The following is a 27311-nucleotide window of genomic DNA, read 5'->3' as shown; positions in this document are numbered from 1 at the left end:
TGTGAGATGCACACCTTCAGAGTCCCTATAAAGCACATGTGTAATCTAAATGAATTCCATAAAGTAGTTTTTGAGGAGAAGTGGATAACATACACCCCCTGTTGGATGGAACGAACAAGCTGAATAGAACAAAATTCAACTAAGTTCAAACATCTGTAAAAGTGACAAAATTAAGAAATTGCATTAAAAATTATGAAATGCACACCTTTAGAGTCCCTACGAAAGACATGTAGAAGTTCATTCAATTCTGCTGAGCAGTTTTTGTGCAGAAGTGGATAGACTTCATCCCCTATTACACTATCATCATAGAGAAATTCAGCAAAATGTACCTAAGTTCAAATGTCTCTAACCTTACAAAAAAACAATAAAATACAAAAACAAAATATGAGATGCACACCATTAGAGTCCCAAGAAAGCCCTTGTATAAGTTCATTGAATTTCACAGAGAGTTTTTTGTGGAGAAGTGGATAGAGTACATTCCCTGTTTCGTACGGACGGACGGATGGACGGACTGACACGGAGGGTAACCCTATATGTCCCTAGCCATATATGGCGGGGGCGTAAAAATTACAAAAGGGGAATTTTACTCAGATACCTACAAATAATAGTAATTAATCTTCCAATACACCAACAGTTTTATAGAAATCACAGTACACAAGAAAGTCTCATAATAATTTATTGCTATGGAATGTCCATAAAATAACATGAAATATAGTCCAATATGTTGATTCTCTTGAACAATAAATACAAACCAAACTGAAAAAAATATCACAGATATGACATTGTCAAAAGTCCAGTTAAGATTTCATAGTTTTGCAGTATTTGAATATCAGGTCACTTGTGGACGGATAAACACAAATCACGACGGATGGATGTCAAGAGTTAAAAGTATCAAGCAGTGAATCTGTCAACATGTTTCTTATCCTGCATTTGAAGTCTCTGTTTGGATAATGATGTTCAGATAGTCTTGTATCATGGCCCAAAACCCCAAGGTTTCACTTTTCAGCCCATCCCCCAAAAATTGTTGGACAGGATATTTTGTTGATTTATTGTTTTCTGTTATTTTTTTAATTCTAGAATAAAAACAGCTATTAAGTTACAGTTAATCTTTGAAAGACCTGATTTGGTTATTGAAGAAGCACAACCAAATCACAGTTTGGGCATAACTATTGACAAAACTGGGGTAGTGATAGATAATTTGGCCTACCAGAGCAAATGAAAGCCAGTTTTAGTAAATGAGCATTCAGATTAGGGTGTATCAGAAAAAAGTCCATCACTTCCAAAGTCTTCCCTGGTATGTAGAGTACAAATGAAGACCCTTCTTTTGATCATCACGTAATGCAGTCTCCAGACGTTTACCAAAGTTTCAGAAAACAATCCCTGGTTCATATCATAATTGGTGCGTCATTTCCAACATCTTCCAAGTGTATTCCAGGTACAAATGAAGACACTTCTGTTGATCATCACATATCTCAGTATGTTCATGCAGTTTCTCTGGACTGAGGTCAGTTCTGTGGAACTGGTCACTCTGTGATGACCATGGCCCTGACGATGACCTTGTACTGTTCTGTGAGGTCCCCCTTCAACGTGATGATCACTGAGCCTTCTGTGGGGACAGTGGGCTGGAGAAAGAAACATGGTCATCAACAACATAGTGACATAAACATGGAGTCATGACATCTCAATTAAACTTAATTAGAAAAACCTATTTTAATGGAAACATCTTTTGAACCTTGCTGTTTCTTCACATTTGCCCTTTTCATGATGTCTAGTGTCATATTTAGCATTATTATCCATATGGTGAAATAACCAGGGTCATATATCCCTTTTGCTTAGCATTTTGTTTTTGTATTTTGTCTGTGACGTCATTAAACAATGGAACGTGATGTCATTAAACAATGGAATGTGACGTCAATTAACAGGGCTGTCAAACTTGCTTACCGTGTTTTACTGCACAAATGTACATGAATAAAATGGATAATAAAGCAATTATTGCACTTGAGTAAGTGTGTCATACGACTTATACGAAACTCATGCAAAATTATGCACTCGTTTCGTATAAGTTGTATGACACTCTTGCTCGTGTAATAATCTCTTTATATAACTGTGTCCCTAAAGATCATCCAAAGATTTTGGATATGCATCGAGTGACACATTGTGTATTGTATGCTTATTCTTTGAGGATATTTGTTTATTTTGTTGAACTCCACACACAGAAAAAGTCCATGTATGTGACAGTGGTCTGCAAATAATCAAATCCCAGGGAGCCAGGTTTAGTGACACAATTTAAACCAAGTCACTAAGCCTGAATACCCAGTCATTTTTAGTTGCTCCCTTGACATGAAAAGGCAGCAGGGGACTTGTATCCTAACCTGGTATTCCCATGGGGTTAATGCATGTGTCAAGGAATGGTCATTACTCATGACATACGACCCATGAAATTCGGGTTAGAATTGATCTTCAGTAACCCATGTTTGTCGAAAGAGGCGACTAATGGGATTGGGTGGTCAGACTCGCTGCCTTGGTTGACACATGTCATCATATCCCAATTGCATGGATCAATGCTCATGCTGTTGATCACCGGATTGTCTGGTCCAGACTCGATTATTCACACAGACTGCCGCCATATAACTGGAATATTGCTGAGTGCTGCGTAAAACTAAGCTCATTCACTCATGACATAAAATGTAGCACTTGACATATATTGTGGCAAAAAATAACCCATTTGTGTTTCAATGGCCGCCATGTCTCTTCTACCTACATCATATCCTGATGGTGGTGTCCATGTTATAGTGATGGGCTTTCTGGTGCCAGCTTCTATCATTCCCTGTTGAAACAAAACATTAGAACTTAAACTCTGTCTTACCTGCAAAAATACATCTTTCAACCTTGAGGAGAAAATCATGCAAACTGTATGCAATAAGTGTTGTTGAACCATTACTTCCATTCAGTAGTGTCATGTAGATCTGTTTAAGTAGTCTTACAGTTCATAGCAAAACTAGTGCTATTTCGACATGTTTGTGTTTCTATTTATGTAACAACAAATAATTCAATAGTTCTTTTGAGAAAACCTGATCTGTAAATTGAAACATTAAATTGGTTCTTTCAGGTTTTCGCTTTCATACATTTCACATAGAAAACATGTTATTTTCAATCATGGCGCTAAAATAATATACTTCTTTTTTTAAAACTTCAGGATAAGCTCATCATTGAAAGGAGAAAGTATATTGCTCTCAGCAATGAAGTTGACTGACCCTCTGAGGGTCCATGTTGAATCCTTTAGCCTGTAACAACTGCAGGTTCTCGATCTGAAACTCTCCATTCTGGAACACATAGATACATATGATGATGCAGCTGTTCTTGGCAACAGCAAAACTGCCATTTACACATGCAAGGTCTTGATAACGTCATTCTCATCAGAAAGCTCTTATAATGTTACCCACAAAGATGTTTTCTGTGTACAATGGAGATGAAATATCAATATCCCAAGCAACATGTCAGTCAAACCAGACTCAAAACAAAACTGTTAAGGGTTGGTAGTATTTCAGTTTGTTGAAGTTCATTTTTTCCACGATATGTATGACAATATTGATTTTTATGGCTCAGTTTCAGTCGATGTGAAATTCTTATCAATGTTCAGTTATACTCTTGCCAAAAAACCTTCAAAATTTCTGTAATTCCAAAATGTCTGCAATGATAAGAGGTTAATTCTCAATTACCTCCTTTGTGTGCATGTGCATGAAAGTTTGAAGTGTTCTTGACTTCCCATCAATAGCTAATGAATGAATATTGAGTAAACATTATCGCAAGCATCTGTGTTATTCTATTTAAGAACTTCAGTTCGTGCAATGATGTTTCAGATTGCTTCGGAATTCAGAATTTGAAGTTGTACAATATATCATAGCTACATAACATGGAGGATATTATATGAGTCGCTCTCGCTCGGGAAATACCAACATTTAGGCACTCGTGTCGTAAACAAAGTATGACATGGGCACGAATAGTATATACTGTTTATTGCCGAAGTTGTCAAACTGAGGAAAATAACCCAAATGTACTTGCAAACATAGGCTGTCTACCCGCTGTCGCCACATGTAGAACGCAACGTCACAGAAGAAACATGACGTCATCGCATTGTTCATGACGTCACGTCACCATGACAAAGTGACATTTTGCCCTAGGGCATTGTATGAAAAATATGAACCCCCCATATGTTCACCCTCGTAGGTAATAAATTGTGATACACTTTGAACCTTCATTTCCCATCCCAAAAGCTATCATGGCAATACGTCCAGGGTATTCATCATGCTGCAGATAATGGAGATACAATACACTGGCTAACTGACAATGCAGTTCTACTGGAAGACTGCTCTCTTCGACAAGATGCAGAACAGAGAAAAACACTGAACAACAGTGAGACAATGTGGAAGTGTCATGTGGCTGTGTGTTCCTATGGTAACCATATCTCTGTGATGCTCCCTATCAAACCAAATCAATTTGGTGCTTCAATATTGAAATTGCTAATATCGAGTGAGTGACTTAAGATTTCTAGTCACATCGGCAGTATTTCAGCCATATAGTGATGAAATTGCTATTACAGCACAGCAGAGAGATAAGGCAGCTCGGCTCAATGTGTCAGTTATTTCATTTGTTCGACTGTCTAAGATCCTGTAATACTTTGTGAAGGATAGTGTTACTTGATGTACCAGGATCTGCTGACCATGGGTTTGAATCCTGGGTCACCCATATCAAAACACTTGGTGTATCAGCACAAGGTGCTGGCTCATGGGTGCCACAGTAGTGATAGATGTCTACCATGAGCATCGCCTTTAAGGACCGTTTATAATTCATAGGTAGGAGGAAGTGATGATGATTTTTTGGGAGAAGCATGTACAATGTGAATTACCCCCCTAAAATTTATGTACAAAGTAATGACACCCCACCCCACCCCCACATGTCATGTATAAAATCAATAACACCCCCCTGGTACATGTGTACAACATTGATCACACACCCCCTCCCCAAACCTAACCAGAACAAAATGGCTGATCCCCATTAAAATCATCATTCCCCAAAGCCAAAAATTATGAACGGTCCCCAACTTTCATAAAATGGAAAACTGAAATGTTGTAACAATGTAGTGTACATACTATTTAAACATGGAACTGAAATAAGAAAATTCATCATGTAAGGGATGATTGCTGCTCTGTGGTCATGCATGTAAGTGTGCAGGTTAAATGTGCTTTTTTAGTGTGTTGAGTGCATGTCTTGCAGAGTTATGTCCCCTACCTTCTTTCCTTCCTGGATGCCGAGGATGGTGGAGAAATAACACAATACATTGGGACGAGCGCACGCCCATGCAATCAGATGTTGGTTGAAGCGTTAGGTGTGGGGAGACAATCATGGTTGGCACACATTAATATGAGGCAAAACATTCATCACATATCAGGGGTTAAAAATGTAAGTCACTGAGGCTTGAAAACAGTTTCAGCTAAATTATACTGTCGTGAATCCAAAGGTATCAGCTTGCATCTGTATTAAACCACGATATACAATGTGAGTTCAACTTGCCAATTGTAACTGACATTAGCATTACAAAAGTTTTGCTGACACACAAACTTTTGTTTCATCTTTTATGTAACCACTGGAACTTCTCATAAAGTTTTAAAGACTTCAGCGACTTACAATTTTTAACCCCTGCATTAATAAAGTGCAAAAACATCATTAATCATGCATCACTGTGATCAGATAGACAGATATAGTTCATAGAAGATCTTGAATTGATATATATTCAGTTACAAAACGATTTCACCAACATTTATTTACCAAATTAAATTGATTGTTCTGGTTACATATTTTTATTTGGTCCAAATATGAGAAAAAGAAATGAAATCCCATCATTCCCTCCATGTTTATTGCTCCATTGCTGTTGTTTGACTTAGGTGACTTTCACAAGAGATGTCATCATGTATATCATGATATCAATAAATTCATGGCGTTACTGAATCAATACAAATTAATGACCATCAATTCTATATTTATAAGTCACCGCCACAGAATATTTCATTATAAGGTTAAGATGGTCAATGAGTTGGCAGAAATTCTAATTTCAAACATTTACTTTGGTCAACCTAGCTCAAATGTAGCATATTTTTTCATATTCAGAAAAAAATTGAGTATATGTTGTATAACTTTTCAGTCAATATGTCAATACTCATGAATGACACCTCTAGTGTAAACCATTTTTTAACAAATCCTAGACCTGCCTCTGTGATTGGACAGAGATAAATAGAACTATTTCATTTTCAGTGGCCAAGAACATTGAGACTCCATGTCACAATATCTGTCTGTAAGTGTATTAAAAAAAAATGTGATAAATTCATATATCATAAACATATAATCAATATGGCTATAATATAATATTGGACAGAATCGTTCATGTGTTAGTAGCAGTATTTGTTTCCTGCATCTCTTGTTTTTTAAAAAACTGCAGAATTCAAGAAATGGATCTTGACTATAAAAGAAAATTCAGTGAAAAGAAGAAGTTCTGAAAATACAGGGTCACATTTTGAGTCATTTGCTATTTAGTCTCATAATAATAAATAGTAAACTAAATACTGGAAATAAATAGTTATAAACTACCATAGGTTTCGACTAGGCATATGCTATTCTTACAAATATATGTATTCTTAGGGGATTACATCTCATACATTATCTTACAATATTATTAAAACCCATCTACAACAAAACCCTTTCTGTATTCATAAGAAATCCCTACTAAAAGAGAGTCTATTGTACGATTCTGATAATATCATGAGAATGTGTCCCTATCATAGAGAGATGATAGCAGAAAGCTTAAGGAAGCATTTTCTTCTATGATTTTGTGAAGCTGACTTTTTCTCAGAAATCAGAAGAAATACCAGTATATAAACTGAATTATTTTGCTAATTAACAGATTGCTCAGGGGCCTGATAGCTGAATCCTTTCAACTTGTTATGACAAAGGTTGACATCAGTTAGTACCTTGACAAACAGATATGTTCAACATTCTACAATGGATAACAAGTACAAATCCACCATGCATGCCTTTGGTTTACCAATAATGAATTTACATCCATGACCCTACTTTATGAAATCGGGTGATGTGCAGTGTTAGAAAATTAAAAAACTCATTCATATTTCTTCCATACTTGCCAACTTTTGGTATTTACAACCCAGACAAGTAGCATGTTAAATATGTTTTGCTAGTTTAAAACTATAAGGGCGCAGGTGGGTCAGAGGTCAAAGGTGCTCCTCAGAATTATATCACACACAGACACACACACACACACACACATGCATGCACACACACACTCTGAGAGCCACTCAAATAGTGATCCAAGGTCACTAAGCATACTAGCCATTCAGGACATAGTTATATACAGTCAGCACTCGTTAATCCGACACTTGTGGTTGCAGAGAAATATGTCGGATTAACGGAAATGTCGGATTAATGAAAATGTTGAATTAATGTATTTGTGTGAAAATATCAATGTTTACTAAATGTCATGTATACACAATAACAAAGAAATCTTTGAAAATAATACATGGGCCAAAGATTCTGCCCCTAAAAGAATTACCAAGATATTATAACTGGAATAATCGCTTTTGTTGACAGGTGTTTATAATTTACCAGTACTTATTATAAATATATAACTTCATATAGTCATGACATGGCTGAAATAATGCAGATGTGACTTAAAATTTTAACCCACCCACTCACTCACTATATCTGGAATACTGTTCAAAACATGTTAAACTCACTCACTCACTCACTAATGGATGTGTGTGAGATTTTAAAGCATTTCAGCTGTTGGCAAGTATGCAAGATGTTAAACTTATTAGAATGCAAATTTGTTAATCATTAAAGCATACCAATGACATAATGATTACAATCAAATATCCTAGACTTATATTAGGAATAGCCAAATGCTGAAAATGTGTAGTCACTATAAAATTATGACAGTTTTACTTGTATATCAAGTTACACAATCAAATGGGGACACTTCAAGGGATATATTACGTTACAAGTTGTAATGAAGATGGTTCAAGGGATGGATATATCATGTTACAAGTTTCAATGAAGACAGTTCAAGTGATATATATTGTTACAAATGCAACTTGATGCAGTTTCCCTGTATGTTACTCCTCAAATAGGTAATTTATAGCAAGGCATACATTTCTTGGGGCATGGACAGTGCTCACCTGATGGGATAAATGTGAAGTTTTGCAATTTGAGGACATATGACTAGGTATGCAAATCAACTCAATGATGCTCTATGAAAATACTTAATAATCACTTCAGCTTCTTGAAAAAGTACAAACTGATAATCTTATACCTCATATTAATGAAAATGTAAAAATGTTTGTTTGCCTTAAAAGAAACATGTATGGTGTCTAAGAATGGTTTCAACATTTATTATTTACTGGATTTTGATGACAAATGGCTATGAAATTGTAATCATTAGCTTATTGTGCACTTCAAAATTTATTGACAAAACACATCATGGAGTAAATATATCTGAGAGTATGTTATTCACTTTAAGAGGCATCAAGATCAAGGAATCACTGATGACAAGCAACAGACTACAGACAGCCAGGGACTTTCTTCAGAACACAACAGGATCAACTTGGACAAACAAACACTGGGGCAAGTGTACGGGGAAAAAAGGGAAAAGTGTTCACAGCAATCACTACATCATCAGCTCAGTGTCCCTGAATGTTGCAAATGAAAGAATGACTGAGTCTGAGGTCTAATAATCTGTCCAGGATAACTCTGGATGTTGCCCAGAGCTTTGAACCTGGAGGCTGACCTTACCTTTTTCTGACTGACTGCCATGGTCCTGACACAGCCAACATAGATGTCCCTGGTGGCTGCCATGTACTCGTCGTCCTTGGCAACGCTGGATAATGTGATAAGCAGAGGTTTGATGGATGGCTTCAGTTCTGCAATGTATGGATAAAAAAAATGCACAAAACGGGAGGAAATAATTTAGAAAATGTAGCAGATACGCACCACAGCAATGGTGTATGGTCTTACAATTATTTACAGACGTATGTATCTCAAAAAAGTATTAATATAGATAACACAAAAACACATACCTTCTCCATCCTCTTCTGTGGGAACTGGAACAAAAGACAGAGACTCGACATCTGGAGTGAGGTCCTCTCCACCTTCTAGGTACATGATATGATCTTTGGCTATACCGGTTAACTGGAAAAAGTGACTCTCTTCCTGAAATGAAAGAATGAACATTGTTTTATGCCTTGATCATCAATATTCCAGTTAGGTTAAGGCAGTAAACAGGCAAGTCTTTGTCAGGCAATACAGTCATCCACTGTGCAAGCAAAATCATTCACATGGTTAGGCATCATGACACACAAACAAGTCCGTTCAAGTCATTAATTGCCTTGGCCAGGGTGCAGTTAGCGTGTAGTGTCTGAAAAAAGGGAGAAGTGGGAACTCCTTGCATCTCTCTTGGGATCCAACCACCACTGCTCATGATTGGTTATATCACCTTTTCCGACATTACACAACAGCATATCATGTATCCTGACCATTAACCATACACAATGCAAACACCAAATGTCAAGGACAAACATTTGCTAAGGTACCTATGATACAATTTCAGAAACATTTAAAATTTGCAAAACAGACACATGACGCAATACAAAGAATTACATTTAATGTCTCCCTCTGAATGTGACATGTTTCCCGTAAGTTATGTTTTGTTTGAGCTTTGAGCTGCTATTTAACATCGGACGTTATCTTCCTCATCTTTAACTCTGACTTACTTGATTGAAGAGTTCTATTCGGACTCCATCGGAGTAGTGGTCACTGGCATGGTCAGGAGCAAAGGTGACAAGGATTTCTTTGGAAGCACCTGTCATAGCAGTCAATACATGTAGCAGCCCAATAACATTTTTCACTCCATATACCACTGACAAAAAATTAGGGTACTGATGAAATGATGGTGAAGGTGTAAAGACGAAGAACGATGAATTTATTTTTGAATATCTACGTCAATATCTGGTGTGTCTACAATGTGTGAACATAAATACATCAGATGTTGACAGAATTCTGTTGACTAACTTGCTCATGTTGCCTTTAGTATTGCCTGACATTCACCTATAAGAGCAACCCCAAACTGAGCCACACTGGCACAATGCTCGTGGATACTCGCTGCCGAGTAACATCCCAGTGACGACTCATTGGGGACATGTCAGGGACTTAGTGGTCCAATGTCCTCATCTGATGGTGGTGGTGGAGGAATTGGGTTTAACGTTGTGCTTAAGAATATTTTGCTCATATGACGACGTGCATGCGTGCGTGTGTATGTGTATGTGCGGCTGCTTGTACAAGCCCAGACTGAAGCCGGTTTTATAGTGCTAGCCCACTGAGATACCATGCCGCAGTGAAGCATGAATACCCCACTCAGACACATTATACTGACTCTGAGCCGACCAGTCCTTGTTGTACCCATTAATGCCGAGCGCCAGGCAGGGACCAACAAGTACCATATTTTAACGCCTTTTGGTATGACGCGGTCGGGGATCGAACCCGCGACCTTCCGCACTCCGGGCGGATGCTCTAACCACTACACAACGGAGGCGGTCGTCCTCATCTGAGATTATTGGTAATCTGATCATGATGTTGTCAGGCACTGCTTATTGAAATATGTGCACTTCTTTCAGCATTCAAGAGTGCAAGGGACTCCTAACACTAAGGCTTTATCTGACATCTGTGTTAAAGCTTCAAAAGTTTGGCATTATTAAGCGGCTATGACAATGTGGATGAACAACCACTCTTTGAGCAGACTGTACCTACCGGCTTCTATTGTGCCTTCTGATGGAACCAGGTCAAACACATTTTGGCCGTTATTATTCTGAGTTCCTGAAACGGAAGACAAAAAAATTATGCAATTTGGATGAATCCCAATCTTGTCGTTAACATTTCTATAAGGCTGCTGGGATGCTGAATTGACATATCCTACCTTTACATACACAATATTTACTCCTGGAAACAAAGTACACGTGTTCCTTTATTCTTTTCCGGGTTTCTTCACAAGGTATGTATATTGCACTGTGAGTAAAATTCGGGAAATAAATAAAGGAACACTTGTACTTTAATGCGTTCCATTATTCGTTTCCATGAGTATATATATCATCTAAGGAGTGATGATGATGATGACGATGACGATGACGATGATGATGATGATGTCGACGATGATGATCATGATGATGCAAACTGGTCATGTATTGTAAATCAGTATTCACTGAATCGGTATTGCTCAAATAGTTTCACATGACTTACCAACAAATACTTTTCTAGATTTGTCCCTGTCTACAAAGCTGGGTACCAACTGGCTCTTGGCATGACGGAGGAGGGAGAGACTGTCCATCTTAATCACGTAGTCAATGGACAAGGAGGATGTGTTGTGGATCTGTAAACAGGAACATACAGTGAGGTGAAATGGGGTTTAGAGATTGTATACAAAATTATTGCACTTATATAGTTACATTCATATACATGAGATGAAATGTGATGTGCAGGTGTGGTGTGGTGTGGTGTGGTGTGGAGAGGAGTGGAGTGGACTGGAGTGGACTGGAGTGGTTTGTGGTGTGGTGTGGAGTGGTGGGTGTGGAGCAGTGTGGTGTGTACTGGATTGGTGTGTGTGGTGTGGAGAGGAGTGGAGCATGTGGTGTGGTGTGGTGTGGAGAGGAGTGGAGTTGACTGGAGCGGTTTGTGGTGTGGAGTGGAGTGGTGGGTGTGGTGTGCAGTGGTGTGTGTGGTGTGGTGTGTGGACTGGACTGGAGCGGTGTTGTGTTGTGTGGTGTGTGTGGAGTGGTGTGTTGTGTTGTGGAGTGGTGTGGCGTGATGTGTGTGTGTGTGTGTTGTGTTGTGGAGCGGTGTGGCATGATGTGTGTGTGTGTGTGGTGTGGAGTGGCATGGCGTGGCATGGTGTGGTGTGGTGTGTGGTGTTTGTATTATGCGGATGGATGTCCTCGTGGGTGTGGTTGGTTTTACGTGGGAAAGTGTTTGTGTGCCTGTATTTATCCTAACTAATGCTGGTTTTGTTGTGCTTGCCCTCTGAGATACATTGCAACATGATTATCCCACTCAAATAAAGTAAACTCCTGCCAAGCCAACCGGTCACCCTGTCATACAGAGAAAGTACCTTCTAAGTACCCACCTTGAAAGGCCTCTCCACATACTCCCCAGATAGCACAGAGCCCATGTCAAACAACTCGGAGTCTATGGACAGGTTGACGATGGGGCTGACACCCCGCCCAGTCAGTGTCAGGTACAAGGTAGCCGTAGGGCTATGTATCTCCAGAACTTCATGGAACTGGAAAACAGAAACATCTTGAAATCATAATGCATTGTCTGTATGATAGGCCATCTACACAGCTCTATTTTCTGAAAAGATGTTTTGATCTACGAGACTATGGAGATGCAAATCATGATATGAATAGAAAAGCACACTGACCACTCTGCCTGCTGTAGGCGTGAAGGATATGACGGCTGTGTGAGTGGCCCCTGGACTCAGCATCCGGAGGGCGTTCAGGTTCTGGAATGGTCCTGTTGTGTCCAGTAGTGACGCTTGAAGCTGGGTCGCGTTAAGGAGCATGTGAACATTGTTTCTCCAGTCTACACCAACTGATGCTTCCCAAAGATTGAAACTCAAAGTGTCTGGATACTGTTCTTTTAAAACCGCTGCTCTCATGAAATGAAGCCTTCATTCAAATCAAAACACTCCCCAACACCCAACAGTTTCAAGACAAGCTACAAAACACGTTTCAAATATTCCACTGTTATTAGTAACTATTAATGTTGCAACGATACATTGAACTATTGATGGATTGCAACTGTTGAGTGTCTGATAGCAATTAATTGATGGCAGAAATGAAAAACTATCGATGCATTGATAGTATGTGTGACTATCGACAGTTTAGTAATTGACTGAAACAGGAAGTACCAGATTCGTTCACTTTGATTTAGAGTTATCCGCCCCTGTTATCTCTTAAACAAACACGGTGACAAACACGGCATGCGACTCAGAGTTTGAAATTGTGAATAACAATAAGTTTATGTTTTAACTGGTTATTTGATCTGGGTTTCAAGTTTCTTGTCAGTTATTAAAAGAGACTGAAACTACTTCAACTTGTGTTTATTTCATATAAACTAATGACTTCAAATGAGACAATTCAAGGAGAAAAAAACTTTCTGCAATAGTATTGCAAAATTTGGTTGCAATAGACTATTGTTATCGCAATGATATGTTGCAATAGACTATTGTTATCGCAATAGTTGTTTCCCCCTCAATAGTCACCCCTAGTATCTATAGTACCGTTATACATCATAAAGTGAACATTTTGTCTGTGTGGAACTATATAACTGGTCTCATTTTCACTTGTTACTAAAATCAAAAATCACTAGTTTGTCTTGTCCAGATTCAGTTGGGAGGGGGAATAGACCAGTGGTCCACTCGTTACACTGAAGGCCTGTGTTCAATTCTCCACATGGGTACAATGTATGAATCTCATTTCTGGTGTCCCCCGCCATGAAATTGATGGAATATTGCTAAAAGCAGCATAAAACCCAACTCACTCACTCACCCACATTCAGCTATATAGGCCACCATTATACAACTGGAATGTAGCTGAGTACAAACAGTAATACAAGACTGAAAGGATACTTCAAGATTTCTGTCCGAAATGTTCTGTATTGTGACCGACTTGGTCGTATGTTGACCGATCGACACTTCACCGAAGTCCAGCGTGGTCTTGCCATTGTCAGAGATGACCACAATGGGTGGCTTGACCACTGGGCAGTGCACCTCCAGGTACAGAGTGTTGTGGATACTGTGGCAAAGTATGTACAAAATCAGATTCAACTAACACTTTACTTGTTCAAGGTATCTACGCTCCTAAATGTTACAGCTGAATAGAAGATCCGGTTTAGAATTGATCTTCGGTAACCCATGCTTGTCATAAGAGGCGACTAAGGGATCGGGAGGTCAGACTCGCTGACTCGGTTGACACAAGTTATCGGTTCCCAATTGCATAGATTGATGCTCATGCTGTTGATCACAGGATTGTATGGTCCACACTCGATTATATACAGACCGCCACCACATAGCTGGAATATTGCTGACTGCAGAGTAAAATTAAACTCACTCACTGCAGTTGAATAGTGTTATCCGAATAAGTTTTTAGTTGTTTAGGTGTTTCACATGTCAGCTGATCAGAAGACCAACTATAATTGCAGAAGGTATGTCTAAATTAAGTAATCAAATATCTCCAGCCTCAGGTCTTCCGACAAAATCTGGTCCTGCTTACAGTTGCTTCCTGTCCATTCAGCAGCAGGTCAGTTTTGACCATATCAAAGTTTTTCAAAGGAATACAATATGCTAGCAGTATGAACTTCAGCCCTATTACTGTCTGGGGCACCAGATTTGTTGTTTTAAGGTAAATAATACTGTCATGTGTCACGCTGGGCAATGGGTAAGGAACTGCTGATCTGCTCACAGTCATATTACAAAACTAGGACCCGTGAAACTCTGCGGGTTAGAATTGATCTTCAGTAACCCATGCTTGTTGTAAGAGGTGACTAACGGATTGAGTGGTCAGGTTCACTGACTTGGTTGACACATGTCATCATATACCAATTGCGTAGATCAATGGTTATGCTGTTGATCACTGGATTGTCTTGTCCGGATTATTTACCAACTGGAATATTGCTGAGTGCGATGTAAAACTAAACTCACTCACTCCCTTACAAAACCAGATCGTTCTGGAAAGCAGTATTTTCTGATAATTGCACTGATGCTGGGATTTGAACCATGGACTTTCTGATCAACATGACCAAAGAGGTTAACCCTGTAAGCAGGCTGACAAGGTAAGGATGTCATCTGCAGGATGATTACATGCCCTGCTACTGTAGGTGCCTATAACGAGTACAGGCTGTGTCGTTTACTGCTCTGGAGTATACTCTACCTGTAGGGCAGCTCTCCTGGGTTGCCGCATGTTCCCGAGGCCACATAGCAGGGCACAGTGCAAGTCTTGAAGCCTCCCTTGTATTGCCTCAGTAGAGATCCTATAGCAGCAGCATAGGCTGCAGAGCTGGACAACAACACAAACATACAAACATACATGAAGAAAAGCTGATTATTTACAATCTGCCATCAAACAGCTGGAATAATGCTGAGTGTGGCATATCAAAAATGCAATGGGTACCTGCTATTAGGCATGTATATCTGGTTCAATTAGATTTCACAAGAATTCAGCAAAAGTGTGTCAAGTTTTACAAATGTCAGGGCCAAAACCTTCCAACAAGAAAGACATTGTTCATTTGTCCTTCATTCGACATTGCCTTCCTGCAGAAGATAAATGGAAAAATGGGTATCTTGATGACTCCAAGTGTGTGTGAACATGAGAAGAACAATGTGAAATCAAGTTTATAAAGTTGGCAAACTTGGCAAGAAAGTGAATTGGTCTCTTTTCTAGTTAGTGTTACGACAAACATTTTAGTGTTTTCAAATTTCTACTTTAAAAAATGACAAATGTTTGGTATTTTTCATCCAGTGTCTACATGCATCTACTCCAAGATGGCCTCAGTCAATTCACTTGACACAACAACTCACTCTTTGCTGATAGAATCAGGCTCTGGTGGTGTGACAGTTCCAGGTTTGGCAACAGATGACCCTCCTCCTGGTGTTTGCGGAGACTGGCCTTTACCCTTTCCCGCCGGTTTAGGGGAGACCTTCCCCTTGGCTGGTTTCTTGGCAGCAGCAGCAGCCTTCTGAAGAGGAATAAATTCCTCATACATTTTCTGAGCAATTGTCTTTTGAGTGAGATTTTTCTGTTTTGTGACCTTGACCTTGGACCTGCTGACTGCATGGTGCCAAAACCATTCCAAACGCCCGCTGTAGGATAATGTTCTAATATCAATAATCAGTTTGCCATATTCAAGGATAGAAAATGTTCTCAGCAAAATCAAATTTCCTCAATGGCGCACTTGACTTTGGACAATGTAGCTCTCATTTTGAAGAAACATGTTAACATGAAGTTTCACCGTTGAAAAGATTTCTGAATCAGAAACCAACAATGATTAAATGTTCCAAAAAAAGGTCAACGATGACCTTGATCTTTAACTCATCTTGACCCAAAAAAGATTTTTTTGGATTTTCTTCCGCTCTTTGGATGTTAATTTTGACCTTTTCATGACAAGTGTCAAAAGAATTCAGAAGTGGAAGAGGAATATTATGGCAATAATGTAGAAGTCACAAGAAAATCATCAGTGGTAGCAGCAGTCAAATTCTAACAAAAACGAAAAGGAGAGGCTGCTGACTACTGCCACAACAAATACAAATATTTCAGTTTCATCATAGAAAAGCAGTCTTACCACGTTTAATACTCTGATGAACAAACACAGGTATAATGCTGACAAACCACGAATCAATGGTTTGAACCAACATATAGGATCAGAGAATCCTTGTCCACCCAAGGGACACAACTATGTCTTCCTGTACATATAAAGGCCTCCATGTTACCTGTGCCTGCTCCTGCTGTTCCTTCTCCTTCTTCAAGGCCTCTCGGTACTCCCTGTCTGCCTGGGCCTCCATTATCCGAGTGGCCATCCGCACCGCCTCCTTCCGTATGTCACACTCCTTCAGCATGGGAGAAAACCGTAACTGGATGCGACATTTCTGGAATGAAAACACAAACACTATGACAAGACATCAGACAGAGCAAAGGCGATCCAAGAGGTCATAAACAACACAGAGGTCATAAACAACACAGAGGTTGACAAGTCAGGTGTGTGACAAAGATGTTGAGAGCATTCCCTGCCCACTTCGGGATCCATCAGTGAATAATTCAAGCTCAACAATTCCTATGCCTTTCATAACTGTCTCTAATATAAGGTTAATGCTATTTTCGAGGGCATTATCATTTGCAGAAGCCCTAGGTCTTCTATTAACTGCCCGACAAAGGAGGGCATTTGAAAAAGACCAAGGGCTTCTGCAAATGATAATGCCCCCCAAAATAGCATTACCGTTATTATTGCTAAAATACAAGAATTTGTGTTGAAAAGAAAAAGGAAACCATGAAGGAATTTGACTGTAAGTTTACTGAAAACCAACTTCTGACGGGGTTGACTGACCGAATGCAATTACGTCATCGAACAATTCAAGTGACGTCACAACAGAATGTGACGATATTCGACCTTGGCCTTTGACAAGACCATTGCCTGCAACATGTCAAACTATGTCAGACACAACCTCAGTGTTCAGTGTTCGGTGGTTGGTTTTGGTCCAACAACAACGTTAATAGTGCAATTGTTAAGGTTAACACCAGCAAGAAAGCCAATTTTATCGCTAAAGCGGGAATTCGGGTTGCTTTGACTTGTTTGCCCTAAAATATCTGCCAGTCCAAAGCCAATGTCGGATGAACAGTAAGCCCACACACCCACTATGGATGGGTGACCGTGTTTGGCAGCTTGACTCCTGAGAATGACAACAGAACAGATAGTGGCCCTTCGTTAAGGTTGAGCGGTCCAACATCATTTGCAGTGGCCCGCAAATTTCTGATAATAGCAGGGCCCTTTCATGATAATTCCATGTATTTTAGCTATAAAGGAAGATAAGATACAACAGACTTGGCTATTTTGCTTTCCCAATAACATAAACAAGTTAAGCTCAGTATGGCCCTAAAGAGTTTTTTTGTAACGCTCATGAGTGAGTGAGTGATTTGAGTTGGGTTTTATGCCGCTTTTAGCAATATTCCAGTAATATCACGGCAGGGTACACCAGAAAAGTTCTTCACACATTGTACCCATTTGGGGAATCGAACCCGGGTCTTTAGTGTGACGAGCAAGTGCTTTAACCACTAGGCTACCTCACCGCCCCTGCAACACTCATGAAGAAATTGTATTTTCAGGTCTTGTTTCCCTTTGAACATCATGAAGGTGTCGTGACCAAAAACAGTAATTTGGTCACAATTCTTTACATGTGTCATCGTCAATTATTTTTTTCTGCCATCACTGTACCCAAAGCCATAAATGTCAGAGGTCTCCATCACTGAAGATTTACCTCCCTCATTAAGCAGACACTTTGTGATAAAAATGATACTGTTTGAAGCAACTTCGAACTTCAGTCTCGAACAAATAACCACAATCTGCCCAGGGGTCCTTGTGGTGCAACATGTACGTAGGTGACTCTTGGGTACATCATCAACCTTGTTGTGCCAACTGATTCATCGGTGATAAAAAGTGTGAACATTTGGTTGAAATTCTTTTAGATCAAACCTGAAAATGTACATGCATTGTAAAGAATTAGGAAAGATTTCCAGCAATATGTCAGACAAAAATTGAGCTAAACCTGTAGAGGTTTCCAATTCTTTGAAGAGAATCATCCTTGGGGTACATATATGCATTTTCTGCGGCTGAAAATGTCATGTGACAGTTGTATCAATGTTTTAATAAAAATATTGTACAATAAATAAGAATCTTTGCTATTTATTATATGGCCCCCACCACGTGGAGTTACCTCCCTGCTATGCATGCGCAGCCAACCAGGTAAGCACCTAGGCCCGTATCATCATTCCTTCTGCTGAATAAATCAGTGAACAGAACTGCGGTGAGGTGGGCGGCCCTACCCCAAGGATGATTCTCTTTAAAGAATTTGAAACCTCTACAGGTTTAGCTAATTCTTTTTCATAGAGATCGTCCTTGGGGTACATATATGCATTAACTCAGACTCCCAAAGACCGGAGGCTAGGGAGGAGGGAATTCTGTCAAACTACACATAAATAGCGATCGTTAGGAAGAATGTAACAGACGCCACAACACTCACCTGTCATGTGTCCCGGAGCTTCTGCGAGAGGCATGATGGGAGGGGAACCGACAGGGAGGAAAGTACTGAGACCTGACCTCACAGGTTAAGCAAAGCAATTCGCACACAATGCGAAAGTAAAAAACCCTGCCCACATCGTGATTCTATTAAAGGGCACCGTAAGGGGGAAAACCAACTCACAACCGACTATAATCTCATGAGAGATATCGAAAGTAGTTAGATATGATAACAGCGGATATATCAATTATACACAACTGATAGTAGCGTCATCTGTCCAGATAACCAAGACTCACTCGGTCGGGGAGGCAGGACTCTGTCCACTGGAGAGAACAGAACGTCCAAAACGCGCTCGATCACGAGAATGTGTATCAAGCTGTTAGTGCCTTATAAAAGTGCTAGGCCTGCTCCAAATAGCGGCAGAGCAAATCTCTTCAATGGGCAGTGCCGATGCAAAAGCCTTTGAAGTGGCCACTGCCCTGACCAAGTGAGCCTGCAACCCCTCAGGGGGAGGCTTGCCCTTAGCCTGATAAGCACCACAAATGACCGATACAAGCCAGCGTGATAGGGTCTGTTTGCTAGCCGGCATCCCAGCCTTCCCGCCAACGTAACAGCAGAACAGATGGGTACCCGTACGGATCCCTTGTGTTCATTTGATATAGACCTTGAGGGTCTTATGGACATCCAACGGGTGAGTGCTCATTGCAGAGGTCCCCGATGTGGAAGGCTGGGTAAGAGTGAGAAGTTTGATAGGAGCTGTCACATGGAAAGCGTGATAGATCTTCGGACAGTAAGTATCCGGGAGGCGAATACTGACACGATCAGGAGGGAACACAGTCAGTGCCAGGTCTGCCGACAAAGCATGTAAGTCACCAACCCTTCGCCTAGATGTTACCGCCACCAGAAACACAGCCTTTCATGTTAACAGCTGAATGGAAATTGCCGACAGACTAGAGAACGTAGGACAGGACAGCCAATCTAGCACGATTGACAAATCCCAAGGTGGGCTGCTTCGCCTGACAGCAGGTCGAACCCGATCCACGCCAGCTAAAAAGCGCTGCATAAGAGGGTGCTGCCCCAGAAGAGCACCATCGACAGGGGTGTGGAAAGTGGAAATAGCGGTGGAGTAGCCACGAATGGTCGGAGCCGCCAAGCCTTCTTCCAAACGAGCTTGCAGAAACTCCAGTTCTCGGTGTAAATCTGCAGAAAAGGGATCTGCAATCCCCCTATCTGAATACCAGCGCGCATAGCGGGACCACATGAGTGAGAATGTCTGGTCGCAAAGGTAATAGAACAGGAGGCTGAGCAAGAAACCTGAGAATTACCGGAAACCAGTTCTGTGACAGCCATAGCGGTGCCAGTAGCACAAGTAGCCGAGCTGGCTGGGTGGACAGCTGGGAGAGGACCCGGGGAATGAGTGGTAGAGGCAGAAACGCCCACAGCACCTTGCCCGTCCAATCCAGCAGGAAGCCAACGCCCTCTGGTCCGGTATTCAAGAGCAGAACACAGGTATCTGATATCCACCTGAAACGATCCGTACAACTGGGAGATAACTCCGAATATCTGCCGGTCGAGCATCCACTCGTGCGGGGCCAGGATCCGGCGAGAGAGCGCGTCTGCTCGCACATTCTCCAGCCCCAGGTGATAAACAGGAATCATCTGACAGTCGCACTGGTCGCACCAGAGGAGAAATTCCCACGTCTCCTGAAGGAGCTTAGGGACACCGCGTGCCGCCTTTGCTTCAGGATGTACGTCATGGCCGGACGGTTGTCCAACTGAAGACGCAACCACCTGGCCCTGAACATGCTCCCCGGAAGAGCTCGAAAACCAACCGCACAGCTCTCAGTTCTAAGACATTGATGTGAAGGCAGGCTTCGGCTTCGACCAGAGTCTGGACACCAACAGACTGTCCAGAATACCCCCAGCCCGTGAGGGACACATAGGTTTGAACTGTAAGAGCTGGTGTCAGGATTTCCAAAGGGACCCCCTTGGAGAGATTCCCGACATTGGTCCACCACTGAAGGTGAGGAGACAACCACCCAGGGACTGTGAGACACTTCTCCAGATCCTCTGAGTGAGCCCACAGACTCGCCAAAGCTTGCTGTATAGGGCGCATCCTCATCCTTATAGTCGCCGCCATATGACCCAGTAGACGGAGCCAAGTCTGCGCTGGTGCCTGGGGCTGGGAGGAACGCGAAGACACCATCTCCGTGCTCTGGTGACCTGGTCGGGCTGACAAAAGAGACAAGACCCTGTTGAGTTTTGAACTGCGTCGAGAAAAACCAAGTCCTGGGTGGGTACCAGGTCAGATTTCTTGAGGTTTATGATCCACCCCAGTCGAACTAGAATGTCTATCACCGTGTGGGTAGAATCTAGGCTCGCTGGCTGAGTTAGAGCTGAGCAACCAGTCGCCTAGGTAAGAGTAACAACACCTTCCTTGGCGACCTTGCGAGGTAGCCGGCACTAACATTAGCTTGGTGAACACCCTGGGGGGTAGTGGATATGCCAAAGGGAGCACCGTGAATTGGTAACCCATCCCGTCGTAAGAGAACCGGGCGGTACTGCTGAACGATGGATGAATTGGCACATGTAATCCTTTAGGTAGATCGACGTAAATGCCAATCGCCGAGGGCTGAACAGAGGAGATCACTGCGTGAAGTGTCTCCATCTTGAAGGATGGAACCTCTAACATGCGATTCAACCCCTTGAGGTTGAGAATGGGATGGAACCCGCCGTCCTTCTTCGAACGAGGAAGTAACGCGGAATAAAACCCCGCCTGTTCCTTGCCCGGTAGCATGCACTCTATTGCGGACTTGTCCAGCAAAGCCTGAACTTCGCTGCACAGTATACCTGCCTAGACTGGACATGACGGCACCGGAGTGCACCTTATGCCGTGTGAACTTGCGGGCCTTGCTTCCACAGTGGTAGATGGCGACACTGGATAGGTTGCTGGTAGCCTTCTCCCACTTCGGTAGGAATAGAGAGAGGTGGCCTCCCACTGGGACGTGTGGTAAGAGTGGGTGAGTGGTCCCCTGCAGATGAACTGGCTGAGGCGGATCCACGGTGACAGCCTGCAGGTTTTACGGCTGCGAAAAGGCTGCTGGGGGCCAGACAAAGAGGCGTGCTGCTTGCCCTTACCTTTGTCGGACGGGATCCTCCTCCTACCTCTACCCAGCGGCCGAGGCCAGCCCGGGCAGACTTCGGGCATAGGCTGCGCCCGGAGGAAGAACCCGCTATGGAAGCGCAGGAGTGAGAAGCCTGGCGGTTGCTCCCCAACAAGGCTTTAAGAGTCCTTGAAGGAGGTAGCTGCTGCAACAGCCTCCCGAATGACCTGCTGTACCCCCGAAACAATGTCGATCCCAGCCAAACGGAAGGGCCAGCAAGGTCTGCTGTGTTGCTGCCAAAAACCTGATGTAGACAGCCATCCCCTTATGACTGGGCAGACCACGCCGCAGACCGTGAAAAGAGTCTCGTCAGGTGGGCCTGTACTTTCCGATGGCTGGCTGAGAAGAACAACATTTGGGAAACGTCACCAGTGCTCCCTTCCACCACCAGAGCCGACCTTTGTATCAAGGAAAGGTATGCCATGTGGACCCACGACCGCACCTTCTGCATGGCATTCCGGTAGACTTCCTCGTGAAGTCCAGTATGCCTGCTGCTGGGCGGCCGCCATGGTACTAACCGTCCTTGCTTGGCAGCCAGGGCTGCACTTGAGGAAGCCGAGACTCCCCGAGGCGAGAAGTAAACACTCACTTTCGTCAACCACCGCACAAAGAACAAGAATCATCCCCAGCTGATACCTCTTAACGAAGTTCTGGAAGATCAAACCGAGGCGAGAACCAACCAGGAGGGATCCATCACGTCCTGCACCAGGGAAGGCAAGATAACGGAACAATGTCTGAGAGGGCTGCCTAGGGCAAACGCTCTCACCCGCAGCGGAACTCAGGGTCGAGGAGTCCGGGGCACTGCCACTTCTTGGGTAATATACTCGCAATACGCTGCCTAACCTCCCGAAAGCCACCGTGGCAGGGTAATATACTTGGCAATACGTTGCCTAACCTACAGGAAAGCCACCGTGGCTTGGGAATATACTTGGCAATACGCTTGCCTAACCTCCCGGAAAGCCACCGTGGCTTGGGAATATACTTGCAATACGTTGCCTAACCTCGGAAAGCCAACAAAAATGGAAAGTACCCACCGACTCCTCGACCTCCCCAACCTCCATTGACTCGGCACCCAAGCCCGAGTCAGAATTTGGATCTCCACGCAAGAGGAGCTGAACCCGACCCGGTGGGAGGCGAGCCACAGATGCTGCAGGAAGGGAAGAGCCGGAAGGGACTCTCAGCTCTGGCCACCCGACACAACACTTGAACCCGGTCCGAGACACGGGAGGAAGGCCAGACAGAACCGCCTCCTCCGCTCTCATGGGGCAGGGTGGCGCCAGGGACCATAACTCCATGAATCCTCAGCGGACCCTGCGCCAACACCAAGAGAGAGGAACCCTCCCCTTCCCTCCGGCAGCCAAAGGCGTCCGGACCCGAAGCCAAAGGCAAAGGATCGACAGACGCCTCCCAGGCCAAGGGATCGAACCAAGCTCGCTCGATCCCACCCTGGACTCTTGATCCCCGATCAGAGTAGGCGAGGAACTCCTGCCGGAGACCTCCAACTGACTTGTGAACGAGGGACTTCCGCGAGTCCATATGCTGCTGAAACAATTGAGGGATAAGTGACATATCAAAACAACTGGACAGAGGAGACGGAGAGTGTGACCTATGTGAAGATTTAGATTTAGTTTGCTTAGCCTTTTGGCCTTAGACGGGGAACCTCCTGGGTCAAATCCCTCCACCTCATGCAATTCCTTGTAAAAGGAAGTCAGCCTGCCCAGGGCCTGGGCCTGGGGAGAAGCCCATGCACAACTCACAGATGTCAGGGTTATGCCCTGCCTTCTCCAGGCAGCATAAGCATTTGTCATGTTTATCAGAACGGGAATATTTTGCCCGCAGGTAGCACATCCCGTAAACGCCTGAAAGCAAACACGCAAGCATGTAGCTAACGGCATAACCCAACAGCATAAATATACACGTACAAAACATTGAAAATTACGTGAATGCGACAACGCGACATGAAATACTTGGTTAATAACGCAATATTTCAACCACGTGGCATGCTAAACTTCCCGCCATGGCTTAGCAACACGTGTGTAAACCACGGGAAAGCGTAAAAGTTTAATACAAAGTCACATTAATGAGAAATAACAGACTGCAAAGTCCATAAGCGAATAATTCTCAAAACAAATATAGACCATACATACAGTTGTTGAAGTCTCAGACATTCTTCTACAAGAAGTAAATCAGCTAGTAACTCTTGGGTAAGTACGTGTGAACGCTAGAGTGACAGCAGAAGGAATGATGAGAGGTGCTTAACTGGTTGGCTGCACATGCGTAGCAGGGAGGTAACTCCACGTGGTGGGGGCCGTGTAATAAATAAAAAAGATCTGTATTTATTGTACAATATTTGTATTAAAACATTGATACAACTGTCACATGACATTTTCAACCGCAGAAAATGCATATATGTACCCCAAGGATGATCTCTATGAGAAAGAATAACAAACCTTTCCTGGTTCAATGGTGCCAACAGTTGGGGAGATGGTCAGTGGACAGTCTTCCGGAAGGACAAACTCAAATGATGTCGGCCCAACTGGAGCAATCTCACCTACAACATAAAAATAATCATAAAATAATACATCATCTCAACAAATAAAATAATTCATATACATTTCGGTATTCCTGAATATTTAATTTGCCAAATGATAAAAGATCTGAGTGAATGAGTGCTTTTGCTTATACAGTCTACCACTTTGGTGAAACCCTTTGGCAGAGGTACTGACATAAATGCAAACCTAATCCCACAAATCAAGAATTGAATCCCATGATTGCAGGTATCTGGAATCCCTGAAGGACCCTTTAAACAGAGTATTAATTGGCAGTGTTTTCAGCATGACAAGTGAATGATTCAAACACATGGCTACCCCACCATGATTATTCCAAGACAAAGCTAAGAAGAGTCAGCTGTGCAGTCTTTTCATTGTGGAACATTTTGCACAGTGACTAAAACTTCCAAGTTATGTTAGTACTACTCTCATTATCAGATACCTCCAAGTTGTTTTTGAGGAGTGGGAAAGCTTGAAGGTAAAGTGGTTCATTTGTCATGGTGAATAAAGAGGTTCAATTCCCTACATGGGTACAATGTGTGAAGCCCAGTTTTGGTGCCCTCCAAGGTGATTTTGCTAGAATGTTGGAGTAAAATTGAACTCACTGTCCATGTTGTGGCATACTGACACTGAACTCACTCACTCGCTCACTCACTCACTGTCTATGTTGTGGCATACTGACACTGAACTCACTCACTCACTCACTATCTATGTTGTGGCATACTGACACTGAACTCACTCACTCACTCACTCACTGTCTATGTTGTGGCATACTGACACTGAACTCACTCACTCAATCACTCAGTTGTTTGTGTCCATGTTGTGGCATACTGACACGGAAGTCACTCACTCACTGTCTATGTTGTGGCATACTGACACTGAACTCACTCACTCACTCACTGTCTATGTTGTGGCATACTGACACTGAACTCACTCGCTCACTCACTCACTGTCCATGTTGTGGCATACTGACACTGAACTCACTCACTCACTCACTGTCTATGTTGTGGCATACTGACACTGAAGTCACTCACTCACTCACTGTCCATGTTGTGGCATACTGACACTGAACTCACTCACTCACTCACTGACTCACTGTCCTTATTGTGGCATACTGACACTGACCTTTGCCAATCCTTGGAACTGGATGAGTGAACTCATTACTGCTGGTGTGAGAATTGATGACGTGGAGCGAAGCAGTGGAGACGTCATACAGCGAGGTTGCAGCAAAGTGTATGACTTGCTGGGACAACTCCAGTGGTGGGTGGACCCCAACTCCCTTACACTGGATCTTGAACTGCCTGAAACAGAGAGCGAGTCAGTGTTGTTTCAGGCCAGAGTAATATTCAAGCTGTAGCGTGACTGTCTGTGAAACAGATCTCTGAGTGGAAGTAAACATAATGACATGATTACGCCAATTTCACAGTGTAGATTCTAAAACTGTCATCAAAACAAGAGAATGTGTTTGAATGGGCACACACATCAGAAGTTGATCATATCATTAGCCTGCAAATAGTCCAATCTGGGCCAGATAAACCAGTGATTGATAGCATGAGAAAAGATTCCTGCCATATATCAGAGCAGGATGAGGTACCACAGGTGATATTTCAGATCAGTCAATCAAGGCTTCCAAATTGTTAGAACCATACAGCAAGCTTTCCAGACAACCAAATCCGATTCTTGTGTCTCACAAAGGTATATAACATGGTTTAATGATGTCATAGATACAGAGGTACATCCCGTCATTTCTCTATACCGTGGCAACTACAGATAATCAAGTGCTATCACGGTTATGTGTGACCCGGGACATTTCTGAACAAGAAATGGCACTAAGGTGACATAATTCCCCGCCGCAAATTATCAAACCAAACTTGAAAAGTAATGAAAGTGAAGGTCGTAGTTTAAGATGAAGTTAAATGTCAATAAAAACATGACCAGTCAACCTCTCTTGATATCTTCCTCTGTAGTTGTCCAAACACACAAATATTTTCAAGATTCACTTTGACCTTGACATGAGAGTCATGGTGTATGAAATATGCAAAAATAGAAATACAGAAATTGTTTATCAAAATACAAGCTTAACATGCAGGTTAACATGATGAAATCTTCAAAGTGTTGCCATGACCTTGAAAATTAGGTGAAGATCACAAAAATTGGCTGGACCCTGCGCCTTCCCTAGATGAAGCTTAGTGTCAAACATGAAGAAAATCCAGTGAACAGTTCCTGAGATATCTTGCTCACATGGGTAAAACGTTAATGTCCCCTTGTGACCTTGAAATAAAGGTCAAGGTCATCAAACCTGACTGGGACCTTTAGCATACTGTGATGAACCTAGTTACCAAATATGAAAAGAATCTAGTCAACGTATCTTAAGATGAACCAATTCATACGTACGGATGTACGGACGTAAGGATGGACAGAGCCTAATAACACACCTTCGCGGATAATTAAAGCAGGAAGCCATATCTAAAAAACAACTGACATTTAACAGCTCAAGTATATCCTTCATTCGTTTTGATTGTGGAGTCAAAGATAGTTTTGCAGGTGTCTTGATGCTGGAATCTTATCTGTGTAAACCATATGATTTTAACATTGTTTTTTGAAATTGGTCATAAATGTTTGTAATGAAAACAAGCTTGCTGTTACTTAGGACATAAACCTCCTGTCTTTTCAATGCAAACTTTAACAGCACCAACCAACATAAAC

The 27311-nt window shown here is 42.3% G+C and overlaps 1 protein-coding gene across 1 annotated transcript in view; it reads right to left on the bottom strand.

The window, feature by feature from the left end:
- Positions 1-660: 660 nt before the first annotated feature.
- The window catches only part of LOC124280949 (cilia- and flagella-associated protein 74-like), a 55950-nt gene continuing 29299 nt past the window's right edge, over positions 661-27311 (bottom strand). Inside the window, 17 exon segments of the mRNA XM_046716955.1 lie at positions 661-1622; positions 2762-2827; positions 3255-3323; positions 5290-5301; positions 8857-8984; positions 9141-9273; positions 9834-9922; positions 10867-10932; positions 11353-11482; positions 12233-12388; positions 12530-12649; positions 13739-13904; positions 15039-15164; positions 15686-15843; positions 16595-16750; positions 24507-24607; positions 25731-25906. Coding sequence (XP_046572911.1) covers positions 1524-1622; positions 2762-2827; positions 3255-3323; positions 5290-5301; positions 8857-8984; positions 9141-9273; positions 9834-9922; positions 10867-10932; positions 11353-11482; positions 12233-12388; positions 12530-12649; positions 13739-13904; positions 15039-15164; positions 15686-15843; positions 16595-16750; positions 24507-24607; positions 25731-25906 — 1951 coding nt within the window. The 3' untranslated portion in view covers positions 661-1523.

Source organism: Haliotis rubra, unplaced genomic scaffold, assembly GCF_003918875.1.
Source record: "Haliotis rubra isolate DU_JTF1 unplaced genomic scaffold, ASM391887v1 Scf277, whole genome shotgun sequence".
Taxonomy (NCBI): Eukaryota; Metazoa; Mollusca; class Gastropoda; order Lepetellida; family Haliotidae; genus Haliotis; species Haliotis rubra.
The sequence above is the reverse complement of the archived record's forward strand: the minus strand, read 5'-3'. Positions and strand labels throughout refer to the sequence as shown.